Genomic DNA, 27,035 nt, shown 5'->3' with positions numbered 1-27,035 from the left:
ATTTTGGCATATATTTCCAGAGTTCTTATTTTCTTCCGCGTCAGCTCTATATTCGGTTTGAAGGAGTTGTTGAAAATGAAAAAATTCTCCCAAGTACGGATGAGATTAAAAATTCTGTCCTTGTGAAGCAGCAACATTATCATTCTAATGGTTGTTCCACCCGTGTTGGCTGCCAAGGACAGCATCTCGAGCCAAATGTCCGTCTTGGAAATACTATTTTTAAAACCCATGATCACACCACCAAACCTGTAAATACAATAAAGAAACAATTGACGCAAAAAAATGACCGCGCCAAGGATGCGTACAGGAATTTCATATGGTTTCATGCTGCAGAGTGTAGTAGATGCTCTTTGAGTTCAACGTTCATCTTGATAATCAAATGCGATATTTTTATTCAAATCTTATCTTCTATTTCAATTTTCTTATCGCCAGCAAAATACTTTCCAGATAAATTTGCAAGTAATTTTTATGACAGATCAGGAATGTACAATAGCATTACGCATAATTTAAAGAGTTTAGGTTTCGGTTAATACATTAACCCTCATTTTTTCTATCTCAACCGGCAAACCAACGTGCAAGGAAAAACTCAATATAAAATTAAAATCTTTACTTTTCCAAAACAGTAATGCCAAATTATCTTCTATATATTCTTTGTGAACAAAGGTTTCCAGAAGGAATTATAAATATTTTGTTGCAACTGATACCAGACTTGGGTGTCGGATTAAAAAATGTTTTCACAATTTAAACTTCTCCAAAGTTTGTCGAAGAAATAATATCCTTCGGCGATTTAATTTTATGTTTTATAAATTAAATATATTTCTTTTCCCCTTAGTCCATTTTAAATTGAAAAATACTTCGTAACCAAATTAATTTAGGAGCACCAACCTACAACTTCTATATTCAATGTGAGCTATAGACACGTCACATCAGGTTGTGTCAAAACGACCAATGCAATTAACAACTATTACCTTATAACTAGACATATTATGACACTCCAGTGGTAAAACACGACAAAGACTGATTTCACCCAGTTCTTTTTTTCCAGGGGAAATAAACAAAAAATATTGAACAGATCGTGTAGAAAAGTCAGATACTCGACACCATGTCTCCCCATTCTATAATCGAGCAGTTCAATGGTACTCGCTGTAAAACTGAAACATACGGAGATATAAGCGTTATTTCCCTCATCCCTACCAAATTCATATGCTAGATCGCGTGTTTCCGGAGGGTTTCAGCCGATCAATACTTCATTTCTTCTGGAAAATCCGAAATTTCGCAGAAAGAAGATATGAAATATGTAAGATGATTTTAATTACAAGGTACCTATATAGTTACAGTCCATCTGTAACTTCCATCGAAGTAAGACATGAGCTGGATGCGTGGGTAAATCATTATGATGGGCAAATATTAATGCAGGTTATGTGGGGTATCTAACAAAGAAGAGAGAACGAGGATTTAACGAAAGAGCTCGGCATTCATTGAAAGATAAATGGGAAAATCCTAAATTCAGAACCTAGCAGATATTGTTTCCTAGCATGTTTGTAAGTTTATGGTTTTAATGACTACCACCAAAAGCCAATAAAATCCTGAATATTTTACATATACTTTCTCGAACATGCATCGTCTACAACATCTACAAAATAAAATGCTTCCAATGATTGCTCCCTTTTTCACCGTAAGATATACATGTGTGTGTATATATGTACATATATATGTATATGTATATATATATATATATATATATATATATATATATATATATATATATATACACTCATTTATATAGAAACAGATATAAGGAAAATGAATAGGAACACACATAAAGGACGAACACAGGAGAGGTGGGGAAGGCGGAATCAAGCAGATCACGAATGCAAAAATATTAATTATCTAGACCGGGATATGAACTCCGGATCTTTCCACTTGCCGGGCGGAGGCTCTTAACCACTTGAACTATCCAGGAAACGTAATTTACACTGAGATCTGCGATACTTTATGCAACCAAGTGCCCCGATTCATTGGCCAAGAGATGGCGTTAGGGAGAAAGCCATGTCAGTTAGAAAGAAATGAAGTAATTGAGGTCTCAAGAGATAGGAGTACGTTTGTAAAACAAACTTCCTGTTGCTCTCTTACATTCTAAGGATATTTATTCTTTTGAGGCTGAATTGAAAAAAAATATTTTCACAAAAAAATAATATTTCAAAAGGCAAGTCGATATCTTATGCGGAATCAAGGTATTTTGATCTTAAAAAGCAAATAAGAAACTATTCCCAATATTATTTTATTTGCTGCTCACACATTTTGTTTTGTTTCGTTCGTACGACGGTTACCAACCAAGTCAGATCTTTATTGTATTATTAATTTCCTCTCTATCCTGCTGTTTTGAGTATGACTCCTTTCCCATTTTTGAGTGAAAATGTGGTTTGATTCCTATTACTTTGATGTAGTTGATGAAACGTTTTCTGGCAATGCCAAAAAATGTCAGGACATCATGATTGGCACAACTGTAACGTATTATTACTAAAAGATGGTGACACATCGACATTTTAGATACTGCCAATATTCTAAGGAGTAACTTTAGGTTTATTGTCATTATCAATTGACTACCAGTCAAGTTAGATTATTGATCGACCCAGGAATTAAACACTGCTAACCTTGTACGTCCCGTCTAACATGAACTTAATTGTCACCCCTTATTGAAATACACCAATTTTGAACTCCGCATGCTTCATCCCGTCCATAGCACTAAATCATATTCTCCATCTACAACGCATATTCAATAGTCTCCCTTCTAACCCAGTTTTTGGAGTACAGACGTTTTGAAAAAAAGAAAACCCTAGATAGAGGGACAAAAAATCTACTGTCCCCAAAAAAGTTCCTTGAGAGAACTAATAGGGGTTAAAACTGTCTCTTCTACGATAGATGCATACATTTTCATGCCGAATATTTTTGTGCGGCATGAAATACGCAAAAGATGAATTTTAAAAAGCAAACATTCAATTTCTCATCACTTGAATTACGATGGTAATAATCGTCAATGTGTTCTCTTAAACCTACTACTCGTAAAATTTGGCATAGCGAATATGCTAAACTTACTCTGCACCGAACTTAGATTTATCTACTCGATGAATAAATTGAAACTAAACTTCAAAAATTGGTTTGTAATTCCAAAATAGAGAATTAAAAAGTGAAAAATTTAAATGATGATAGTAAATTATGGTAGAAGACTAGTATAGAGGCACATGCCCCTCCGATGTTTTACCCCATAATGGTGTCTGTAAAATACCGGATGTCAAGCAAACTATTTTCTGTTGGTTATAATTCATGCACTAATACATAAAAATTAACTGACTCAATAAACGTTAAAAATCATAATATAAGTTCATTCCTTAAAATAAAAAAGAAAATGATAATGGCGCTTTCCCAGCGCGTACTCATGGTGAACTCTTCTTGGAATCACCAAATGGTTAAATTCTGCATAACTGTCGAAGTTTCGAGGGATCACTAGTCCATCATCTGAAGGACCTAATGTTGCTCACGATGGACTAGTCTTCCCCCATAATGTCGGTAATTAAGTATAAACAAACCCGGTGAAGATTTTGGAAAGATTTCGCCATGAATGCTAAAAGTAATTAGATGAGAGACAATGGACTTGAGTTAATAATCTTTTCATGTCAATCATCCACGATGCCTTGAATTCCAGGAGGGTAAGGGACTGCACTGCTTCTCTCCTTGACATGGGGAGGCAGCTGATAATTCGCCACGGGCAGCGGAATTCCCTCCGAACTACTCCGGAGGTGCCGTTTGCGGGGATCAAATGACCCTTGGGAAGTTTGAGTCCTTGGAAGCAGCAATTACGAACTTCGTACAAGTTCGCCCTACGAAGTCAAATCTTCGTCTTCGGTCGAATTCAACCAATGCAGCAATTAGGACACTCTTCGTTAGGAAAACCGTTAGCCAGGACGGATAACAGCCCAGAAATCTCGTCGTAACTCCTCCCGCAACCATTAGAAACTCGACCTTATAACCATATCAAAACCACTAATAACTGACTGATAACCACGGAAAATCGACTTCTAACTGCACTCTGCTGCTGAAATTTCGATCTGGACTAACAATAACTTTCTCACTTTAAACCTCTAATACTAACTTATTTAAAGAGAATATTGTAACTTTCACACAAACTGACACATGAACTACCGGTTTGAGCGCATTTTCATTGCAAACCATTTTAAACCGCATGCATAAAAAATTTAGGTAAATTTGCATGATGATTTCAATTCTTTAAAATGAACTTTGAAACTTTCCTCGCCATCAATTGACCTTTTCACTGTCTTCATATACGACGTCGGTGTAAAAAGTTCCCAAACTTCTTCATTGCAAAAAAATTCTTCATAAACAAATTATTAGGGTCCCCTCCAAAGTAGTCACTTATCCCAAGGAAAATTCCACCTTTTGAAACAGTCCTGGAGCAATTCGTCCGGAATGCTCACAAGCTCCTCCGTAGAATTATTCTCTCTGAAATGATAGCCAATCATTTCCTTTGAGCGGGGTTTTTAGTTTGGGGTAAAGGCAAAAGACGCATTTGGCCAGGTTTGGTGAGTAGGGTGGGTGGAGAAGCACAGTGGTCTTGTTTTTGGATAAAAACTCACGAGTTCCGAGAGACGAATAAGCCGGCGCGTTGTCGTGGTGAAAAAACCACTCGCCGTGCCTCCAAAGTTCGTGCCGTTTTCGCCTGATTCTCTCCCTAAAGTTATTCATAACACCTAGGTAGGACTCCGTGTTGACTGTCTGATCTTTATGTAGATATTCGTGATGCACAACCCCCTTTGCATCGAAATAAAAGTCAACATCACCTTGGCATTGAAGTGAACTTATCGAACTTTTTTAGGTCGTTTTTTTATCAATCCACTGAGGAGATTGCACTTTTCAATGTCATATCCATAAATCCATGACTCATAACCTGTTATGATCCTGGACAAGAAGGTTCCATCCTCTTCAGCTCAATCAAACAGTGCCGGACAGACTTGAACTCGATGTTGTTTTTGGTCTGCTGTCATCAGGCCAGGTACACATTTTGCGGCGATTCGATGTATCCTCCATTTTTAAGTCAGGAATTCATATCAGGGACCAATCAAGATACCACACTCTTCTGCAAGTTCCCTGACAGTAACACGTCGATTTTTACGAACGAGATTGTTCATTTTATCGATGTGAGGGTCATCAGTCGACGTTGTTGGTCTTCCGGAACGCTCGTCCTCTTCCACAGATTACCACCCCTTTTTGAATCTGGTAAACCACTAAGCGGTACGTAAGCAGTTCGGGTAAGCGGTACGTTTCATTGCATCCTCACCATAAAACCCTTGATAACCAACACAAAAGTTTCCACGGAAGATTTGCAGAGGTTCACACAGAATTTCACGGAAGAACGCTGCTCCTTCAAAGAGCTCATTTCATTAATTTTTTATAACTTCATATTTCCTTTCATTCAAGTTCTTAGTGGTGAGTTTTGGAGTAACAGCAGGTTTCGCAAACCTCATTCCTAACTGTTAAATCCTTCTATTTTATTGAGTGCAAAAAAGAAAAATCATAAAAATGCTACAGGATAGCAACAGTTTTTAAATACGTTACACCTATTTTTTTCAAATTTCATGTGTATTAATGCTGATTGTCTAGAATAAAATTGCAAAGTTTCAAAAAAAATTTTAATTCCCTTAGTTGCATTGCATTATAACTGGAAAACTATTTAAATGTAAAACTTATAATCATAGTTTTTTATTCTTAAAAATATTTCAAAAATATCTCGTGCATTAAAATGAAACGTATATTCAGGACTGCTTAAACAAATGTCATAGTGAAAATAAATACTAGATTCCAAATAGAAATTTTTGAATTCATAACATTTGTTTTATTACTGTACGGTAGGTATGTCATTCAATTACTTTTGCATTTTTTATTAATTTTTCTTAACTATATATGAGCAATATTATGCGGATTCGAATAATGTTAATAAAATATCGAAAAATTTTCCTTTTTGGCAAGTGACTACATTTCTGTCTTTACTTCTCTTTGACGAGGAATGAATTCTTTACGGAGAGATTAGTTTTAATATCACCCCCTTTTTATTCCTCTTCATCTCAGGGCAGAGAAAGGGACCTAACTAAAAGGTGGCCCAAAAGTTTATTGAATATTTTATGCACTTCCAAAACGATCAACAGGTTGAAGCGCTTTGTCCCTAAACCAAAAAATTATATATATATAGGTTTATAATAAGGGTTTGTGATAAAATTTTCATATCCCTCGAAAATTACAGAGCCTTTTGAGAAGATTCTCTGACTAAGCGACCTTGTAAGTCACTGATATTCAAGAAAAAAACATGCTCTTCAGTCCAGTTTGAGGTTCTCCAATGTGCATGCTAACCAAAAAATAATTAGAGCACTTCGTATCAAAATATTTAAGGGTGGCGCTAAAAAATGGGAAAGAATGGAGTAGAACATCTGAAATTGCTTTACTCTGTGCTTAATATTTTCTGCCAGAATCCCAAAGAGAAAAAGAGCTGGGGGAGGTACATTTTGGTTACAGTTTATCAGTGGACCGTTATAATTGCTCTCTTATTCAGGTAACATGGAAATTTGACTTCTTAAACCTAATATCGCATTATTTATACTAGTCGATCATTATGACGATCAAAAAGGCTCGCCTTATTGTTCGAATTATAATGGTTGATTTCCATATAAATAAACCCTGGTTTTTAATATGCTATAATCTACTAGCTAATTTAATGGCCTACCATTGATTATGTGTATATTCTAATGGTTCTGTCATTTCTTTCTGAAATATTTCAAAAAGTTAAGTGTTGAGGTACCACCAGGGCCACCCGCAGCGTTCCAAAAGTTCAAAAAAAAAATCGTCGAACGAGATCTGTGAAATGTAAAAATGATACTTACAATGTCTATTAACATTTTTGACTAATTATTTGAAGGATATATTCTGAATGGAGGAAAAGAGGTAGCAAAACCTTTGAGAGATCCCGATCGGATTTGGATTTAGAACTATTCGAAAGTGGGTTCTGTGCTGAGGGTGATGGGTGGTGAAGGCAGATTCACAGGATTTGGTGACTGATATCTACGTATCAATCGGCCGTCCTGAATTCGCTCCTGTCCCCGAGAAGCTGTTTCCATCTGTCAAGCTTGCCTTACCAATTTCAAAATACTGAATTCAACTCAGAAAGCCAAGTCATCTCAGTAATAAATGGAACCCGAAAGGAAGAGTCCATCTGAACTCGGAATCTGTCCGCGGAAATTTGAATTATCACGGGAGAAAATAAAAAATTCGGTCGAGTATTAAATTGGGTATAAACTATTTTTATTCACGCATACGGTTATGAACACGTTTCCCAGCCCTGTCACTCTGATGAAGTCAACGATAAACTATCATCGTGGTTCATCACGCCTCGGCCATGGGTGCTCGGCAAATCAAGTGGTTGCGCCCTTTGATTCTTATAGAAACCCAATAATGAGCCATCGTGATCCTATGCCATCCAGATATGAACAGTAGTAATCGACAAGTAAAGATGGTATTTTCCTGTCTGAATAGTAAAATCAAGCCAAATTGAAGGCTGGTCTGATTTAAGAAGTTATCGAAACATAATCAAAATTAAACAAAACCATACTATAAGATGAGAACTTCACATCTCTGGATTATCCGAATTATTATGATAAACATAGATTTTTATGATAAACAGAATACAGAAGATAGGTCCTGGCAACTACGAGACAAGACTCAATCGGTCGTATGTCACGCCCGGCAGCGTAAGAGGCCAAACTTCCGTGGTCATCTCACGGAAGACTTGCAAAGAAAACCGACAGAAGTAGCACCGAAGACGCAGAGGAAGACCGATTTAGCTAGAAGAGGAACCAGGACTGTCGGGACAGTGTTGTGGACAGGAAAATTAGATAATAAAAGGCAAGAAATGGGAAGAGGAAATATAAATGTTTTAAGTCTATGCGAGGTGAGGTGGAAGGATAGCGGTGATTACTGATGTGATAGTGCTCAAGTTATATGCAGCGGAGGGGACGATTTCCAGCAAGGGATTGCAATATTATTGAATGAAATGGTAGGAAGTAGCGTATTTAATACAGAGCAAGTAACGGATAGAATATTACTGGTAGAGTTCATAGAGGTTGGTTCATTGTTCGAAAAATGACCGGTTGGACGAACTTGGTCATTGCTCAAGTATACATGTCGCCAAGTAAGCATAAGAAGGAAGAGGTCAATCGGGTATACGATCAGTTACAGGATATAATCGCGGATGTTCCTGCAAGGAAACATTTGATAGTGATGGGGGAGTGGAATTTGACGGTGGGCGAAGGAAGAGAACGTAATGAAGGATGAAGTGAGAGATCACAGTTTAGGTACTTGGAATGACTGTGGGGAGAGAGTAATGGGTTCTGCGGGAGACATGGGTTAATCATCACCAACACTTGGTTTAGACGCCACAAAAGTCGTAGGCATACTTGTAAAATACTAGGTCACTCAGAAAATTATCAATTATATTGTATTATAGTTAGACACAGCTTTAGGGACAGTGTAATCAATTCGCACAGTTTCCCCGGAGCGGATGCGGACTTCGATCACAATTCAGTAGTCATGAAGTGAAGCGTTAGTTTCAAAAATATAAGGCAGGGGCGGTGGCTTAGGAAATGAACTGTTGAAACATCAACTGGAATGACAAGGAAGGAGTTTCAGCAGGTTGTAGAGAAAATAATAAGGGAGGGAAAGGGGCTGATTACTATCAAGGAAAAATGGGAATATATCAAAAAAGAGATATCGAAATCCGCTACAGAAATTATAGGAAATGTTAATAGGAAAATGAAAAGGAAACCTTGGATTGCGGATGAGATGACTAAAAAGATAGATGAAAGAATGAAATGGAAGAATTTAAACGCAGTTATGCAGAAGGGAGTATAAAGAATTAAATAATGAATTGAAACGGGTAACAAATAAAGCAGGAGAAGCGTGGTGGAAGACGCTGTGCGAGGATTTGGAAAGTTTACAGATAAACGGTGAAATTGGTGCGCTATTCAAGAGGGTAAAACACAATCGGAAGTAAGGAGGGAAAATCTATGTTAACAGTTGGAGATTAGTCGGGCAAAGAACTAAGGCCAGCAGGGTTAGCCATAGACAGAGAATAGGACGTTTATCAAGAGAGTTAGGTCCAGACGATGAGATAGAAATGACATTAAGGGAAATTAAATCAAATAAGCCCGAGGGGGTAGACTACAGAACAATAAGTCCCAGTGCAGCTAAAGTGGTTCTCAAGATCATAAACAAAAGGATGGAGAATAGGTCAAATTACTAGGGGATGATCAGTTTAGGCTCAGGAAGGGGAGAGGCACACGTTATACTATTGCGGCAATGAGATCACTAATAGAGAAAAGCATAGAATACAATCAGAATGTATTTACCTGCTTCGTAGATTTAGAGAAGACGTTTAATAGAGTGCATCGGGATAAAATAATGTATATAATGCAGAAAACAGGAATAGATTGGAGGGATAGGAGGCTAATCCAACCTGTACATGTCTCTGACTGCTTAGGTGCGAGTGGGGGACGGAGAGTCCGGATGGGCTGTGTTAGAAAAAGTAAGGCAGTGTTGTCCATTATCACCGGTGCTGTAACGTATATGTGCAGGAAATGATTACAGAGGCATGGGAAGACTGGGAAATAGGAATGAAAATCAGCGGGGAGTTCATTAAATTAATTAGTTTTTCTAATGACCACGCTCTAGTTTGTCAGTCAGCCATGGGCTAGCATTGCTGAGAGAGTTGGAAAGTCAGCGCCATAGATATCGGATGAGAATACATAGAAATATAACAAAGGCTATGGGAATTTCCAAAAAGATAAAAGCTAAGCTCAACATTATAACAGGAGGGCAAAAAATAGGGCAGGTAGAACAGTTTACGTATCTCGAAAGTGTTTGGGACCGAAATGGTCGAAGTAGCAGGGACGTAAGGAGAACAATTGCGTTAGGCAAAGAGACTTTCACAAGGAGGAGGGAGTTGATGACGGGGACGTTGGGTAAGGATGTTAAGAAAAGACTTTTTAAAATTTGGGTATGGAGCATAGTTATCTTCGGCGTGGAAGCATGGTCATTGAAACAGGATGAAGGCATGGATTGGAGGATTTTGAAATGCGGATGTGGAGGAGGATGAAGAAGGTGAAATGGACAGAAAGGAAAACAGATGAAGGAGTGCGCGGTATGGTGGGCGAAGAGAGGGGATTGTTGGAAGAAATAATGAGGTAGAAAAAATGGATGAAGGGCGTATTGATCGGCAGTGGGATGTTGAAGACTGCGTTAGAAATGAGAATTTAAACATAACAGTTTCAGGTTTAACTTTGTGGAACTCCTTCATTATGAGGGTAAAAAGAAACTTTACACTTCCACCATAAAGATTTAATATTTCACGGTGGAAGTGTAAAGTTTCTTTTTACCCTCATAAGCGAGAATATAAGGCAAACGAGGAAGGGGTAGGAATAGGATAGGGGTGTTGGAACGAATGAAGGGAGGAAGGAAGTTACGGAGTTGAAGAGGGGCTTGTCGTCGAGTAGGATGTTTGGGTTGTGTTTTGTTAGGAGAGACAAGATAATTATTTGGTAGCGCTGTCCATCCGAAACCTAAATTAACCAGTAGATTACCTATAATAATAATACATACTCACAGAATAAGCAGTCTTACACAATTAGCGAAAATACTCGTAGAATATGTGGACCCAACCTTGAGTAAGATATTCTAAGAATTCCAATAAATCCTACGAAGGATCCGTGGGCTGGAGATTGAATTTTGCCAAAAACTACGCTATATGATGATATGTACAGTCACCAAAACACAGAAATTAAAATATCAGCTTAAGCTCGAGAAACAATAAGACCACACAAAGAGAGTGGAAAAATTGAAAGGAAATAAATCGAGGCTAGTGGAAAATGATTTCGAAAAGTGTATTGATGCTCGAACAGTAGATGTAAAAATAATGAGAATGGCCTACTAAAAGACGAAAATCAAGGCGAAGGAGAAGAGGAAGGAAAATAATCATTTGGAAGCCCTAGTTGATGATTAATGAAGTAGGTCGAGGAACTAGAGGGAAAAGTACTCAAGAACTAAAAAAGTACGACAGTGCTAAAAGGAATACGAAAATAAAGTAGCCAGATCGTAACAAAAGTCACTAAAGGACATAGCATGAATTCAAGTGAAGAAATGCATAATTGCCAGCAAGTGAAAGAATTGAATCATCCAGAAGTAAGAAACAATTTAAAGAATCAGATCTCAAGATTTCACGGAATTCATGACGAAACTAATTGAAAACGATGACCGAGTCAAGAAATGGACTATCATTTGAAACGAGTATACAACGGAGAATATTAAAGAACAGAGTCGAAGGTGAAAGCCTCCTTAACGTAGCCTATAAAGGCCAGAATTAGTTGCTGCAGTTCCGGGTTTGCGCATCGGAAACCACCTGTAAAATTCACTTCTGAATAGAAACATAAGAGACAATAATGGTAGGTGAGGAAAAGAAACAGCCATAATAGCCGATGCTAGCTCTAAGAAGCGAGCTGCACCAAAAGAATTCTGGAATTAGTCGATCATTGATAGCTATGATTTTTCTCGTTGGTAATTCCATATCATGGAATCTGCTCCTAAAATGAAATTTTGAGTGACCACCGAAAGATACAGCCAATTCCCTCAATTGACGCCAATTCTCAACTCAAGAAAGTAATAAATATCGATTAAGTTGTTTTTTTAAATCATAATTAAATTCAAGAGTTGTCGTTTTAGTGCTATGGGTGCTACATGAATGTACATATATTTCATTCCAGACTCGCTGGAGAAATCATGGAGTTCTATGTAAACGCCCACAGAATAGACACCTGGTTCGAGATATCATGCATGACAGTGGACACACTTGTAACAAGCTCCAGAATTACCACGTTAATATTCAAAGGAGACAGCGCTGTCAAGCTTTTACGCACATGGGAGGATTTGTTCGTACGAAACCATTCCATCATGCCAAACATTCGGCGGACTCGGATGATGATTTGCAGGACAGATTTAAAAATTAAAATATTAATCCTCATTTTTATTATATCTCTCATACACTGGATGACGCACCCCTGGATTGATTTCCTCACGGGAGGGATTAATGCAAGGGTATTTCCAATGAGGACTTGGTACCCGTTCGACACTTACGCCAGTCCTGTCTACGAGATAATCTACACTCTTCAGGTCGCAACAGCTGTGTTTTCGGCGTACTCGTTTCTTGCCGTTGAAGTTCCCTTTTTTGCTCTATGCTCGCTCACCAAATTCCAGATAATGGAGTTGAAATCAAAGTTGGTGAACATAGGAGAAACAGGGAAGCATTGCCGAACTTTGGAACCTGACAAAACTGAGATTAAGAAAATGAAAAGGAAACTTCTAAGATGTGTTGAGCACCACAAGGCCATCAAAAGGTAAGCTGGAATCTTTCAATTTTAATTTCCACATGTTTATAGCAGAGAAACGTAAAAATTATTTCACAAAAACTCTTTATTCCGAGATTTCACCTGATTATGTGATACACCAGCACATCATACAAGAGTATACTATAGTATACGAGTACTTACGAGATGACTATTCTACCTGGGTAGTTATCATTTAGCAGTAGCTTGTCAAAATAAATCCTTTTAATTTCAGAAAAGCTATGAGGACTTGATAACCGTTCAATGTCGTCATCGATAACACTTAAAAAATTGATTAATATGAAACTTAAAAATAACTAACTTGGCTATTCCACATTGAAAATTTATTTGCGACCTATGTTTCGTAACAGTGAAACATCTTCAGGTCTGAACACCTGAAGATGGAGTATGCTGCAACGAAACCTATGTCGTAAATAAATTTTCTATGTGGAAAAGCCAAGTTAGTTATTTTTTTAATTTCAATATGAAGATTTTTCACCAAGTTACACCAGAAACAGTTTTATTTAATATGAAACTAATAGTTGCTATTGTAACATAATCTGGGAAACACACATTGACAAGCTAATTCAAACAAAGACGTTTTAGGAAATAGACCACAAGATGATTTAAACAATCCCTTCTCCAGAGCAAATTTCCCGATAACAACAGTAAAATACATTTGAAAAAACTACTCGGAAGTGAAAGCCTGTCTTTCATGTCTCATCACACTATAAAATAAAACTTAACTACCCGTGCCCTGGTGACCTCTGTCATAAGCTCCTGCAGTGGTTTCACGGAAAATTTACAGGTAATATAAAACATGAAAAATTTGAGTAATAAAACAATAATATTAACAAAATTAAGTTCAGATCAAGCAAACTTATTCGCAGCCTACTTATTTGTAGTTGTGGCAAACGAATGAGAAATCAATGGACCAAGGGCAGATGAGTGAGTAATAAGATTGCCTGGTTTTCGTGTAGCAATATTTTGACCCAATCAGGGAACGTCAACGGGGTCGGAAGGACGATCCCTCCCACTTGAAACACACTCACTTGAGACTCAAAAAATTGGAGTAAATTCCAGCGGTGCTTATAATTTTATCCTACATGCAACACTCTAAACCGAAGTGTTTTCGCGTAATTTTCGGGTTCCCTTTTTTCTGTACGGTTTTCTGTTCTTGAGTCCTGTACGGTGGCTCTGCGGAGTTGCCTAAACCTGTAAAATCGGGGAGCATTTCTTTGGCAAGAATATAATGACGATTCAGACTGTTCACTTTGCCTAATTTGCAACAGATCTCTTCAAACTAAGAATCCTGAGCCGGAATGGGAATCTCACAACCTTCCCCAAGTTAGAGAAATCTGTTCAGACAATCATCTTTGTCAGCGTGCATTAGGGTTGAACCACCGACAAAACTCATGGGGTGATTTTTCCCTTGTTGATGCTCTTTTCTGTGGAATTACATTCAATGTTATTCATTGCCCTTTCTAAGTTGATGCTGAAGGTGTGATTATTGCCTTAATCACACCTTTGCCTTAGTCATGCTGCTCCACTGCCACTAATTTAATTTTAATTACCTAGTCTTTACACAGAATTACTCTTGTCATTATTATTTATGACTATGCCACCAAATGACGAAACTTTCTTTCTCAGTTGGCATTATTGAATCCCTTCTCTAAATCTATGACTTTGATGAATGGTCAGTGATCTTCTGTCAGTATTCTTCATCATCATTGACTATCCTTTCACTGTTTAAAGTACTGATATCAAATATTTCTTTGAGAAACAAGATGAAATTTTATCCAATAAATCTGGTGGTTCAAAGCTATCTGTAAATATGCAAGCTAAAAACTTCCAGTGGAGTTTTTTACTGTGTCCATTTGTATAGTTTTATTTGTCGAGTTACAGCCTGTAGAAGAGCATTCCATAAAACTATGCATAACAGTAAATAATATGTGATTCAAAGATAAAACTGAAGTTCGTAATGAACAAAACTTTGGAGAGTCTCCAAATTTTTCAGTAATTCAGAAAATATTTGCATATTTATTTTGTCATACATTGTTACTTAATTTAATTATATAATGGAACAAGAAGTAAATAAAAATATTATCCCTGTAATTTTCCTCTCTGGAGTCCTCAAGGATTGTCTTTTTTCATAGGTTCATTGAAGAATTGGAAAAGTTTTACAGCTTCTCTTTATTCGCTGATTTTTCACTGTTATCCTTTTCTATGATCCTAGCAACTGTTGAAGTCACAACTGTAAGTTAATTTTTTCCACATTCCTGAATTGCCAGTGTGTTTTCATCTTACAGCTTCAATTCATGATAAATTAATAATAAACCTCCTAATGAACTTTCAGGCAACTATGAGCGATTCTAGAACTATGACTTGGCTTGAATATTTCCTCATATGTTCTCAAATGCTGTTTCTAATGAACTGGAGTGCTAATGAAGTGACAACACAGGTTAAGTATTTCAAATGGTTTTTTTTCTATCAGGAAAACTGATAACTGCAGTGAAAGTGGCTGCTTAACTTCATCTTTCTCTTAAAGCGACTGCAACAACACACCAGTTGTTGATAGACAAAACAACTTGATGCACAACAAATATTTAAATAGACAATAGACATGCAAATTATTTTTGGTAACTTTTCTAAGATTCTTTTTCGTCGGGGTGTCAATCATTCAAATTTTTCCAGTCAAAAAGGCAAATTTGAGTCACATGGTGCCATAATATGTGAAAACATCATGTAATCCCAAAAAAGTTTATTAATACTTTTAACCAAAGTACATCATTAAATGACTTTTAGGCAGATAGAAATCCAATGGAAAATTAATGAAGTCTGCAACCTTAAACCAAAACTGGACAGTTACATAACACATATACATATAAGTAGCATTTTTAATGATTGAGTATAAAACGCATTAGCTTACTTTATCTGTTTACTTAGTCCCTAAATAAACACAATTTTACAATTACATATCTCAGTACTGGTCTTGGAAAGATGTAGTGCTATATAAGAAACTGAACCATAACATATAATAATAAATTTCTTCATATAAAATGGTTTATTTTCAGCTATTAAGTATCCAGAATTCAATATCGGAAGGCCAATGTGGCAAAATCACCGCAGATATGAAATGGCAACTGAACTTCATGATGCTTCACAACAGTCAGGAGTTTCTATTCAAAGTAGGAGGGGTTTTTATCCTCTCCACGGAAACGTTCATGAAGGTATGACCTTTCTTGCAAGCACCAATCATATTCATTCTATCTTTTCACCATGGCAACTAATGGAAGTATTGAACCCATGCCCATAAATTACCATGCTGGCAAGTTATTACTGTGCATATTCAATCATTCACATTTCTTCTTAACTAAGGATAACCAATTTTAAACACTTGCAAATAATTTTGTGAAGTTTTAAAATGTTAATGCACTAATGGCCAAGTTTTGAGGAATGGATTCGATAATGAAAAGAAGGACATTGAGAAAAGATGTGAGCATGAGAAACCCACAATTGGCAAGAGCTAATGCTGAACTAAAGATTCCAGAACCATAGAGCTCAGATTCTCTGACAATATATAATGCAGTGTATTGGAAGAGTTCTCCACCAAATGTGGAACAGAATAATGTTCAATATGTTACTAGCAATCTAAGCCCCTAACATTTGAAGCCAGCAGACAAGTCAACACTATGCAGCAGCACCTGACATAAATGAGGCTAATGCAAATCTGAAATCTTATGCAAGCAATATACTATTATAGAGAGCTAGTCAAATTAGGATTACTCAAACCATTAATTACGACACTGTGAGGTAGATCTTTGCATTAAAAAAGAATGGAAAAACTCGTTGAAAGACCAATCTAGATAAAATACATTGCAAATGAATGCGGAAATGAGGCAGAATTCTACCATGATTGTTTATGATGGAGTTATCATTGATTGGGATAAAATATACAATTGCTAATTTTAAACCTTACTTAAAATGGTAATGGTATATGACAAGCTCCCACTGATATGTATTAGCACTTAAATATTTACACACATAAAGCAATACACTGTCAGAAAAGCATTATTAATGCATTTGACTTTGGGGTTATACTTAAATATCTGTTTAGAATTTTTTAAATGTGTATTTTGCTAAGTGAAGTAAATAAGAGAACTTACAGATATTCCTCAGGCTCGCAGATTCTTCCTCAGTACAAAACACTTCAATCCAAAGCACATTCAAGCCAAATTATAGTTTCAAACAAGATATTCTGGCATTTAAGCTCCTTTGAGGGTACAGCTTTCCCTATAAAGGAAAATAGTTTTTGTCATTCCATTAAAATGTAATTAAAATACTAATACAATTATTAAAAATGTGCAGACTAGCAGCAGAACAATAGCTAGTTGTTTTCCGACTTAACGTTCGAAAAAATATTCCTATTAAAATTAGCAGTTGATCAACATACTCACTCTCTCTTGTTTTTTTCATTAGCAGGATGCATTACTGAATTATGGATCTTTTATTTGCAGTTGATTGGATTACTCCTATCAAATTACTTGGTGCTCAGACAACTCAAGGAATCACAACAACCTTGAAGAGAAAATACACTACCATACACCCTGAAAAAAATACAATCCATGTAATGCATAGAATTATCACTGTCTCAGCCTTATCTAGATTCAAATACATGTATTTAATCGCAATTACAATTACAAATTGAATGCAATAAGTTACCAATATTTATATTTTAATATTTGTCTTTCAGGTTATATAGGAAATGGGGAAATAATTTTAAAATAATATCAACTATAATGATCATATCACAAGTTAATAACGACCTAATTTTAGAATATATATATATATATAAAATATCTTCGAAATGGAACGCTCATCGGCGACACACAAATATATAAAAACACAGACGTCTTCAGAATGAAGACGACAGCCGTGCTGTCGAAACGTAAAATAACAAATTGTGAGTGTCCTTTCTTTGTCTCTCTATATTCTAAAAATCTACATCTGTGTTTTTATATATATATATATATATATATATATATATTCACATGGATATAGATATAAGGAATATGGGAATGAACATTTAGGCATTCAATTCAATAAAGACATGCCTACCTAGTAATTCATCACTGATGAACTCTTAAAAAAATGTTAAAATTATGAAACATTTTTACATTGAGTTTGTGCATACAGTATATATATATATATATATATATATATATATATATATATATATATATATATATATATATATATATATATATATATATATATTTATTTTCTCCCCTCTCAAAGAATAGCTGAAAATAAAAAAAATCAAAAATTAGTGAAAAGCATCATGTTTTAAGCTTTCAAAACAAATACAATGTGAAATATTACTTACCACTCAAAAGAATGCATATCTCCACCAATAAGTATTCACTTTATTACATGCATGCAGTAGGTGGATTTCCAAACTATTACATATTATGCATCAAAATACTAAATGTTACTGCTGTGTAGTCTAAATTTCTCTTGGTGGTAAATTTCACTTTAAATGAACAAAAAAAAATGAAAGTCCTTTGACAAGTAATGTGGCAGATAAACAGATTATGAAATATGACAAATCATTGAAATTAAAGTTGTGAGAAAGAGCAAAAACAACAAAAATAGAGTTAACAATTAACTCTGCAGTTTAAAACAGTAATTAGGAGGTGTGCAGGCAGGCTTGTGCATAAAATTTGGAGTGCATTTCAGATTTCTAAATATCTCAACTTCTTTCAATCTCCATGGTTCTCTGAATACCTTGGCTTTCAAGGTGAATACACTTAAATACCCACCATACATAGCACAATGTGATGATACATTTTTCAGTAAGAATATTCGAGAAATTCAACCAAGTAATCACGGCACTACTTCTGAGTTTAGGACTCAAATGTCACCTGTAAAGATGAAATTTGCAACTCGTGTTCAAAAATAATTCTATGAATTTAACTTAATAAAAACTCAATCACTGGTTAAAATATCTTTCGGTAACCAGTCACATTTTTCATCACACTGCTCACACATATTATGATTTGATTTCTCTATGAGATGAAATTTTATTTTGCGAGAGGATGGCTTGAGGGCTAATTGAATAACATATTCCTTTTCCCACATTTTGGCAATTTTGGAAGGTACCCAACTCTTTCCGTTCTCCCTTTTCAACTTTGACATGAGCAAAGCACATGCATCCAGTGATGAAAGAAAATGAGGTACTGGAACAATAAAGCCGGGATGTAATTAACATTTCATGTGACATTTATGCATGGCAAACATATTGTTGAACCCAAAAAATTTTCATATTTACACAAAAATATTTACCTTTACTAATCCAAGAAATTAAGGGTCTACTACTCAAGTATTTCCCAGGTACCTCACTGTGAGCAATTCAATATTCCTAAGAGTATTATGTTATTATTAACACATGACACTATAATTTCAATAATGGATCTTTTAGCTTCATTCGACTTCCTTCAATTCTAAAAACTCTTTCTAAAATATAGTGATTGTAAAGCGTGGCATAACCTAATTTCACAATTCCTTGAAAGAGCTTCAAATCGGAGAAGAAATACTCAGTTATTTCACATTTATTTTATTAAACACCGACCTATGTTTCGACTTACAAAGTCATCATCAGAGCTTCAAATACCAAAGACTTACTTTAGTCCTAATGAGCAAATTCTTTCACTCTTATGTTCTTGCAACAGAAAGGATACTCTTCTCCTTTTTACCTTATTAAAAAAATAATTCAGAACCAAATATTCACACAACTTAATTTTATTGATGAATAGGAATGATGGGTGATCAAGGATCCTACAATTTCAGTTTTACAGACAGTATTGTTATACATCATCTCTCCAACCACTCTTTGACTATTTGACCAGTTAAAAAAAAGTGAGAAATTTTAAACCTTTAAAATAAAGAAAGGAAAAAGCATTTTTATCATGGAAAATTCTGGTTCAACATATTTACCAACAACTAATTTCCCTGTTGAGACATCTGAAATCTAAGCTTCCATCACAAAATACAAATTATCAGCTAATGTAATATGTGATAATTTATAATGATTAACTCTCCAATAGAGACATTGGACTACCACTTATCAATATACAATTCCACAATATTCCCTATCTTTGGACATTTTCACTTAAAATGCTTCCATCATCCAAATAAAACTAGATGTCTAAAATTTATGCAGAATGTTTTCCCTTTAACCAAGCCAAAATTAACTTTGAATTTTAATTGTATCAATAAATGCTTATAATGAAAATTGCATCACAAAAAGTACTGCAGGTAGATGCAATTACCTAAGTTATTGTATAAAAAATCTGACAGCTTAAAAATTCAAATTTTATATCAATTTTAACTTCTAGGAGCATTTGTCTGAATACTAATTGTCTGATATCACAATGATTTTCTTCTGAAAGTAAGAGGACATTATTTGAAATTACTTGCTCCTAATGTAATAAGAGTGATTTCCGCATCAATGGCTGTGAAAACTTATTGTCTTGGCATATATCATCATAATTGCTTCCACTTAGCCACTACTTGGGTTAGACCTCAATAGACACATAATTCTTTATGAGAACGTTTTTGCTAACTGATACTAAACTGTCACCAGTTCCTGGATGCTTCATCAAATAGGTATCTTCTTTAGCTGCAATTAGCTAAAGTGCATACACACAAAATGTATGGATGGATTTTTTTCATCCTCTGTAGAGCACATATCATACACATTTGGTACATTCAAGATGCATCCATTTATGTAAGCATTTAGTCCTAAAAGGCATTATCACTTTCTTTGCTTATAGCCACAAATGATTCAGGGCAATTCAAAATTTGAGCAAAAACTATAACATACTATACAGAAGCTAATACACATAACATGGAACTCAAGCAAGATCCATGATATGAGGAACAAATATGTATTCTAGGTGTCTTTTTGAGTCCTCCTCAAGGAGAATCATTTCCCTGATGAACAAAGGTTAACAAAGATGCCTCAAACCAATATTTACGGACTGCGCAAAATTTCCACTGTCAATATCTATATCACCTATTGCAGAAAACTTGAAACATAAAATTAGATCGTTTACCATGAATACTTATATTTGCTCAGCCGCTTCTAAAAATTGATATATCTGAAGTAGTGAGAGAACTCTTAAAATATAAATACATTGGCCCAAGGTCGCCCACAATCTTTGCAAAATATCTGCAACTATCACCCGCACAAAGACAAGAGATCTTTAATAAAAGAATAGGACAAAATGTAATGTATGATGATTCAAGCAATCCTTTTGTACAATACTTTTACATAAATTATGTAAAGACTTCATGTTCTATCACCTTTAATACTTTTCAGTAATTCATTTCAATAAATAGTACACCAACCTCACAAATAAACAATCAGAGATTGCTAATTTCAGCTGTCATGCAAGGTTGAAGATAAACCAAGCCTTATATTGAAGAAATGATTCACTTGCTGGACTCATAACCATAATAGCCAAAAAAAAAACATCAAAGAAACGTTAAAGATTCCAAAGTTGTTTAAAAAAGGATACTTGTCTAAGCAAAATACCAATAGCGTGAATCATTCAAGGCTCACTTCAACAACGAAAATTTAAATACAGGCAATTCAGAAATTATTTCGGCCATAAGTTTACTCTCCAATGAACCTGAACTTTCAGTCTTACAAAACATTTGGGTAGCAACCATACTTAAAATGCACATACACATTTATATAACAAGCACTTTAGGACAACAAGCCCCCCTTCAATTTTACTATTTACACACACGTACTCCACTATCCCAAAGCAAGTAACACCGCATCCATCCAAAAAAAAACAATTTACAGTCACAGGTAGACAGCAGAATAGCATTCATCACAGTTGCATTCACTGCCACTCAGCCACACACTCCACACACTTGCACAATCACTTTACCACGTATACTGTCAAGACTAAATCCATTCTCACATGTGGCACTTGTCTCTCCAGATCAATGGGATCAGACAAGTCAATCTAATCTTCACTATTCTGTTAAGGAATCCATAGCCACGTCTCTTGAACTTCTGATGGAAAAATTCACACAGGGACATAGTTTCCTTTCGGACGGTAAAAGAATTGTCCACGGAATAATCTTTTACGTAGCTCTGACATCAGAAGCCTCTTCTCTTTCTTAATCTTTTTCAGGATTCCTTTGTTCTCATGAGTTCTTCGAGATAAGTAAGGAAGGACTTCATCAACTGGGCCATATGGTATGTACTTGTATGCTGAGTAGCCTGACTGACCTGTAAACATTTGACAATAATTAGTACAGTATTTCAAGGCAGTTTGGATCGTTATAAACTATATATAGCAGCAGTAAAAATGATCAAACCAATGAGCTTCTTAATAAAAATGTAATAAATCCTTTGGTAACATTTCATCAGTCCCTGATGTAGAGAAAAACAATAGGGTCATTCCAAGTTCCTTTCATTCAGTCCACATAACTTACTAATTCAGATGTGGATGAAATATTTGTTGTTTTAGAACAATTTACAAATGTTAATATTATAATCTTAATGTTATCAAAAAGTAAAATAATGCTTAAAATTTCATGCATTGGTCACTTTGACGTAGACTGACCCCATTATTATAGAGCAAACCAAGGTGATCCCTGGGACTGGGGGAATCCCTTGTATGACAATGTTAGTAACACTATGGCATTATTTAGAGGTCAGTCGTCTTTCCCAGCCATGACCAGGTTTTCCATTGCTTTACTTGATTAAAAAAAAACAACTACTTAAGATATGCACTTCTCAAAAGGCACCAGGTTCCAGGTGTCTGATGACCCCATTTCTTTTTATACGAAATCCTGACATAAGATTAGAATGATTGTGTTATTAATGACATAATGCTTATGCTCTATGTTCAATTTTTCTATGACTGTTATTGTTATAGGTCATGAATCTGAAATGGCTTTTTAACAACATTTTATGGCTTAAAAATGAATCACCATTAATATGTTCTTGAACAATTCAATAAGTTCCAAGAAACTGTGGGAGATGCTGCAATGGTAATTATTAACGGAGTCATCAGCCAATATGCATTTTGATGCAACAATTTCAGAGTGTAAAAATAATTTGCTTTGACCCAAATCCTGGTCAAGGTGAATGATTTTTACACTCTGATATTTTTGTACTGAATTTAAAAAGTGAGGGGGAAGACTAGTATAAATATGAGTTGACCATGCCTCAAATGTCCACCTAAAAGTAAATAGCTGCCTTACCTAATGGAAATGTGATGTAATCACACATGCCTAGAAGTTGCCCAAAGCACAACACCTTCTCCTGAGGTGTGAAACCAAGTTCGTTCATCCTGTAAGTCACATTAAAAGCATTAGCCATTCAAGATTCAACTTAAAAGAGTTCATTTTTCTACTTAACTAACACTTTTTCAGAGTAAGCCATTTATCTAGCACAAGTGAGCATCCATTGAAAGCAAGATTATTTTAGGCCACACAATGAAAATTGATAGGTATGCACTCCAACTGAAACAAGTCTGCATGTATTTGGGAGATATTTGATTGCTAACATTGAAGGGGCAAACATGATGGATTCCTTTTAAATTCAAAAATTACAGCTCACTTTATTCAATTTATAAAAACAATTTAATTACTTAACCAAAAAAAAGTAAAAGAAAGCTCTTAATACATACTTATCAATTGCAAAACGAACTGTATCCTCATTGTGACTAGCAACCATAATAGCGATGCGCCGATCTTGTCCTTTTTCCTTGTTGTCCTTGATTCGACGCAAGCACTCAGTCAATGTTTTATGAAACATTTCTGAGGTGGCTTCAAATGATGGATTGGTTGGGTCTTCATAACCCAATGCTGCTGCTCGAGCCCTTTCCTACAAATTTAAGAAAGGGAGGGAAAACAAAAAAAAATTAAATACTTTCCAAAGGATTAAAAATTTCTTGAGATTTCACCTAAATTTTTTTAAATTTATGACTCTCATGAAATAAATGACAGGACTAACTTTGTAGTTCCACACGAACAATTTATTCACACGACCCGGGTTTCGACGTAAAACTTCATCATCATTTATTTATAATGAATCGGTTCCATAAAGTTATGCCAGAAACCATCAATGAATCTCATGAAGATCAACTTAGTTATTCAAAACCTTTTCTTTTAATACCACACTGACAATAGTTACAGTCAACCATACCTACAAAGTATCATTTTCACATTGGATTTTCACTAATCATCATATTCATTTCATTAAATGTCATTCATCAATAGTTGATGCATTGATTGTAATGGCCCATTTCCTTGAATCTTTACCTTTATAAAATGGCTGAAAATGAAAACAATATATAATCTCTGTAGCTAAAAAAACTCTAATTAATAATACGGGATGAAAATGCAGATTTTTGTATTTATTCATTCACATCATGACCATATTTTCTGCATATTTCTGTTATCCGTGCTTAATCATGCACCCATTGGCATGGATAATCAGGAGTTTACTGTATTCCTCCCTCTATATACTTTTATACCTACTACTACTATCTTCTCACATAATTTATTGTAACACTGTTTCTTTTTATCTCGTCCCCATTCAGGTTAGCACCCTCCATTAGTTTTTTCTTCATTGCAAAATTAGTCAAGAAATTCACCAAGTACAATATTTTCTCTATGCATCTGCACAACAGGCTTCATCTTGTCCTTAATTTCATATTTCTCCTTTCACAATATAAATATGGAAAACAAAGAGTGATAAGGAGGCAGTTTGAATTCTTCAACTTATTCTCTGATTTTGAAAAATCAGGGTTGTTTGCTCCCAAAATTGTGTGCATCAATTTTTTGCTACAACAGATTATTCCCATTCCATATATTCCAGGCCATACTTCGAAATTTTTTCTCCAAATTACATAAATAAATGAATGTAAAATGAGGGAGTAAATAATGTAAAAATTGTCATGAACCTAGCACTTTACTTGGGTGTGGTACACCCAAAAAACTTAACTGAATCAATTTAGATATTCAAGAATAAATCTTAATTGAGAAAATTGTCTACGATAAGCGTAGCTTCAGCCTCAGTGGTAATTTCTAATCATAATAAAAGAATAAATTACAGCTAGCATTTACATAATACCCTGTGATGCACATCTGTGGGCTCATCTAGTTACATACATGAATAGTACTTGCTTTAAAATATAATTCTATCACCTGACATATGGCAGACTCTAGTTAGAACAAATATGTAACATTAACTGATAAATCTGCAATGAATTCAAAGTCAAAAATACCACACTCACCTGTTCTAAGTAAGCTCCTCGAACCAATTTTGCTCCAAAGACAAAGTTTTGCCTGGCACTCTGCTCCAAATCTATTGTGACATTATCAAATGCATCTTTCAAATAACACTGGTATGTGTTGAAGACAATACCCTAGAAATTTCAAAGAGAATATTTTTATTGCATACAATTCCATCTATTTTTCTATAAAGTGATCTATCAAAAATTCATTGTTTAACATACAACATAAAACTACACAAAAGTATCAATGTTTATACGAGGGTCATCCGGAAAGTAGTACCCGTTCGTGCCGCATGAAGTGCTGATGACGCGAGTAGCCGCTGGACGAGGTCAGATAGCTTCAGTGGCTTGTCTGCCTTCTCTGAGCCAAGTTGCGTGACGCTAGCATTGCCTGTGTTGTTTCTGTGATTGTTTACAATGTTTAAAAAAATTGAGAACGCCGCCAGTTGTGAAGTGAGGGCAGTGATTAAATTCCTCAATGCAAGAAACGTTCGCCCATGTGATATTCATCGCCAATTAAAGGAGGTGTATGGAGACAATGTAATGGACGAGTCGTCTGTTCGGCGGTGGTGTCGCAACTTCAACATGGGGAGGGGGAACACACACGACGATGAGCGTTCGGGGAGACCGTCTGTCATTACAGACCAACTGGTGAGCTCAGTTGACGAATTCGTGAGGAACGATCGGCGCGTCACAATTGATGACATCTGTGAGCATTTTCCCAATGTTTCTCGAACAATTGTTCATGAAATTGTTAAACACCATCTGCATTATGCAAAAATTTGTGCAAGATGGGTCCCTCGCGTATCTCAATGAGCTGGCGGCGAAGGACTATGCAGCAGGAATACAGAAACTTGTCACACGTTATGACAAATGCCTTAATTTGCTTGGAGATTATGTTGAGAAGTAGTTTAAAGTATCCTCTTTCAAATAAAATTTTTTATGTTTGTTAATATTTACTTTTGTGTCTTTATTTCACGAACGGGTACTACTTTCCGGATGACCCTCGTATATAATGCAGAAAACAGGAATAGATTGGAGGGATAGGAGGCTAATCCGCAACCTGTACATGTCTCTGACTGCTTAGGTGCGAGTGGGGGACGGAGAGTCCGGATGGGCTGTGTTAGAAAAAGTAAGGCAGTGTTGTCCATTATCACCGGTGCTGTAACGTATATGTGCAGGAAATGATTACAGAGGCATGGGAAGACTGGGAAATAGGAATGAAAATCAGCGGGGAGTTCATTAAATTAATTAGTTTTTCTAATGACCACGCTCTAGTTTGTCAGTCAGCCATGGGCTAGCATTGCTGAGAGAGTTGGAAAGTCAGCGCCATAGATATCGGATGAGAATACATAGAAATATAACAAAGGCTATGGGAATTTCCAAAAAGATAAAAGCTAAGCTCAACATTATAACAGGAGGGCAAAAAATAGGGCAGGTAGAACAGTTTACGTATCTCGAAAGTGTTTGGGACCGAAATGGTCGAAGTAGATGTTCATTTACATTACTTCTAATACGACTGATACATACCTTTTTACAATGTAATTTTAAAACAATTTGCAAGCATTTATAGAAATAAGAGGCAAAAGTATGCTCAAAAGTTGACTAGAAAAAGATATTGCAAAACTCCCTCTTTTGCAGTACTAATTTTTATGGGAGGCGACCGATATTTAAGGTCATTTGCGCCATTAGGGATGGATGGGAAAGGAAGGGTGGAGAGAAACCCATTAGCATTAGCCTGCTCTTATCGAAAGGCGTCAAGGGGAAGTGTAACGTCCCATCCGACGGATGTCGTACTCACTCAAAGTGCTTTCCACAAAGCACCTCAAGTGGGGATTGGGATACCACTGAAAAATATTTGTCTGCAGGATTTGAACCTGGGCCCTCTCAGTGGAAAGCCAGTATATTAGCCACCATACCATCCGATCCCCTTCCTTTATAAACTAGTTTTCACAGGCATTCAATGTCACAACAACAAAAATACCACTTTTCTATACTTACTTTTTCTTTGTTGTACTTTCTCATCATTTCCAGGGTTATTCGAGAAATAGCTGGCTGAAAGTAGGTCTGCTCTGCATCAATCATCATGCGAACATCCAATTCCTGTGCCATCTATGAAAAACGAAAAATAAACTGAGCAGTGTAAATCAACACTCTCCCTGCCCAAGAGTCATGAGTGATCATAATTAATGTACTTATCTACATTTAGAGCACA

At 35.7% G+C, this 27,035-nt stretch overlaps 1 protein-coding gene and 1 long non-coding RNA gene across 2 annotated transcripts in view; both read right to left on the bottom strand.

Annotated features, from left to right (window-relative positions):
• Window positions 1–203: 203 nt before the first annotated feature.
• Window positions 204–17,043, bottom strand: LOC139693861 (uncharacterized). Its single transcript, XR_011702075.1, has 3 exons — window positions 16,949–17,043; window positions 16,658–16,784; window positions 204–246 (listed from the first exon to the last, which is right to left on the bottom strand). It is a non-coding gene; the product is annotated as an uncharacterized lncRNA (long non-coding RNA).
• Window positions 17,044–19,276: 2,233 nt separating this feature from the next.
• The window catches only part of LOC139693931 (proline dehydrogenase 1, mitochondrial-like), an 88,625-nt gene continuing 80,866 nt past the window's right edge, over window positions 19,277–27,035 (bottom strand). Inside the window, exons 8-12 of the mRNA XM_071592271.1 lie at window positions 26,822–26,932; window positions 24,821–24,952; window positions 23,210–23,406; window positions 22,782–22,870; window positions 19,277–21,801 (exon numbers count right to left, since the gene is read on the bottom strand). Coding sequence (XP_071448372.1) covers window positions 21,596–21,801; window positions 22,782–22,870; window positions 23,210–23,406; window positions 24,821–24,952; window positions 26,822–26,932 — 735 coding nt within the window. The 3' untranslated portion in view covers window positions 19,277–21,595. The remainder of the gene's footprint in view (window positions 21,802–22,781; window positions 22,871–23,209; window positions 23,407–24,820; window positions 24,953–26,821; window positions 26,933–27,035) is intronic.

Source organism: Hetaerina americana, unplaced genomic scaffold, assembly GCF_022747635.1.
Source record: "Hetaerina americana unplaced genomic scaffold, ioHetAmer1.1.p SCAF_5, whole genome shotgun sequence".
Classification (NCBI taxonomy): Eukaryota; Metazoa; Arthropoda; class Insecta; order Odonata; family Calopterygidae; genus Hetaerina; species Hetaerina americana.
Note: the sequence above shows the minus strand (reverse complement) of the source record. Positions and strands in the feature narration are given on the sequence as shown.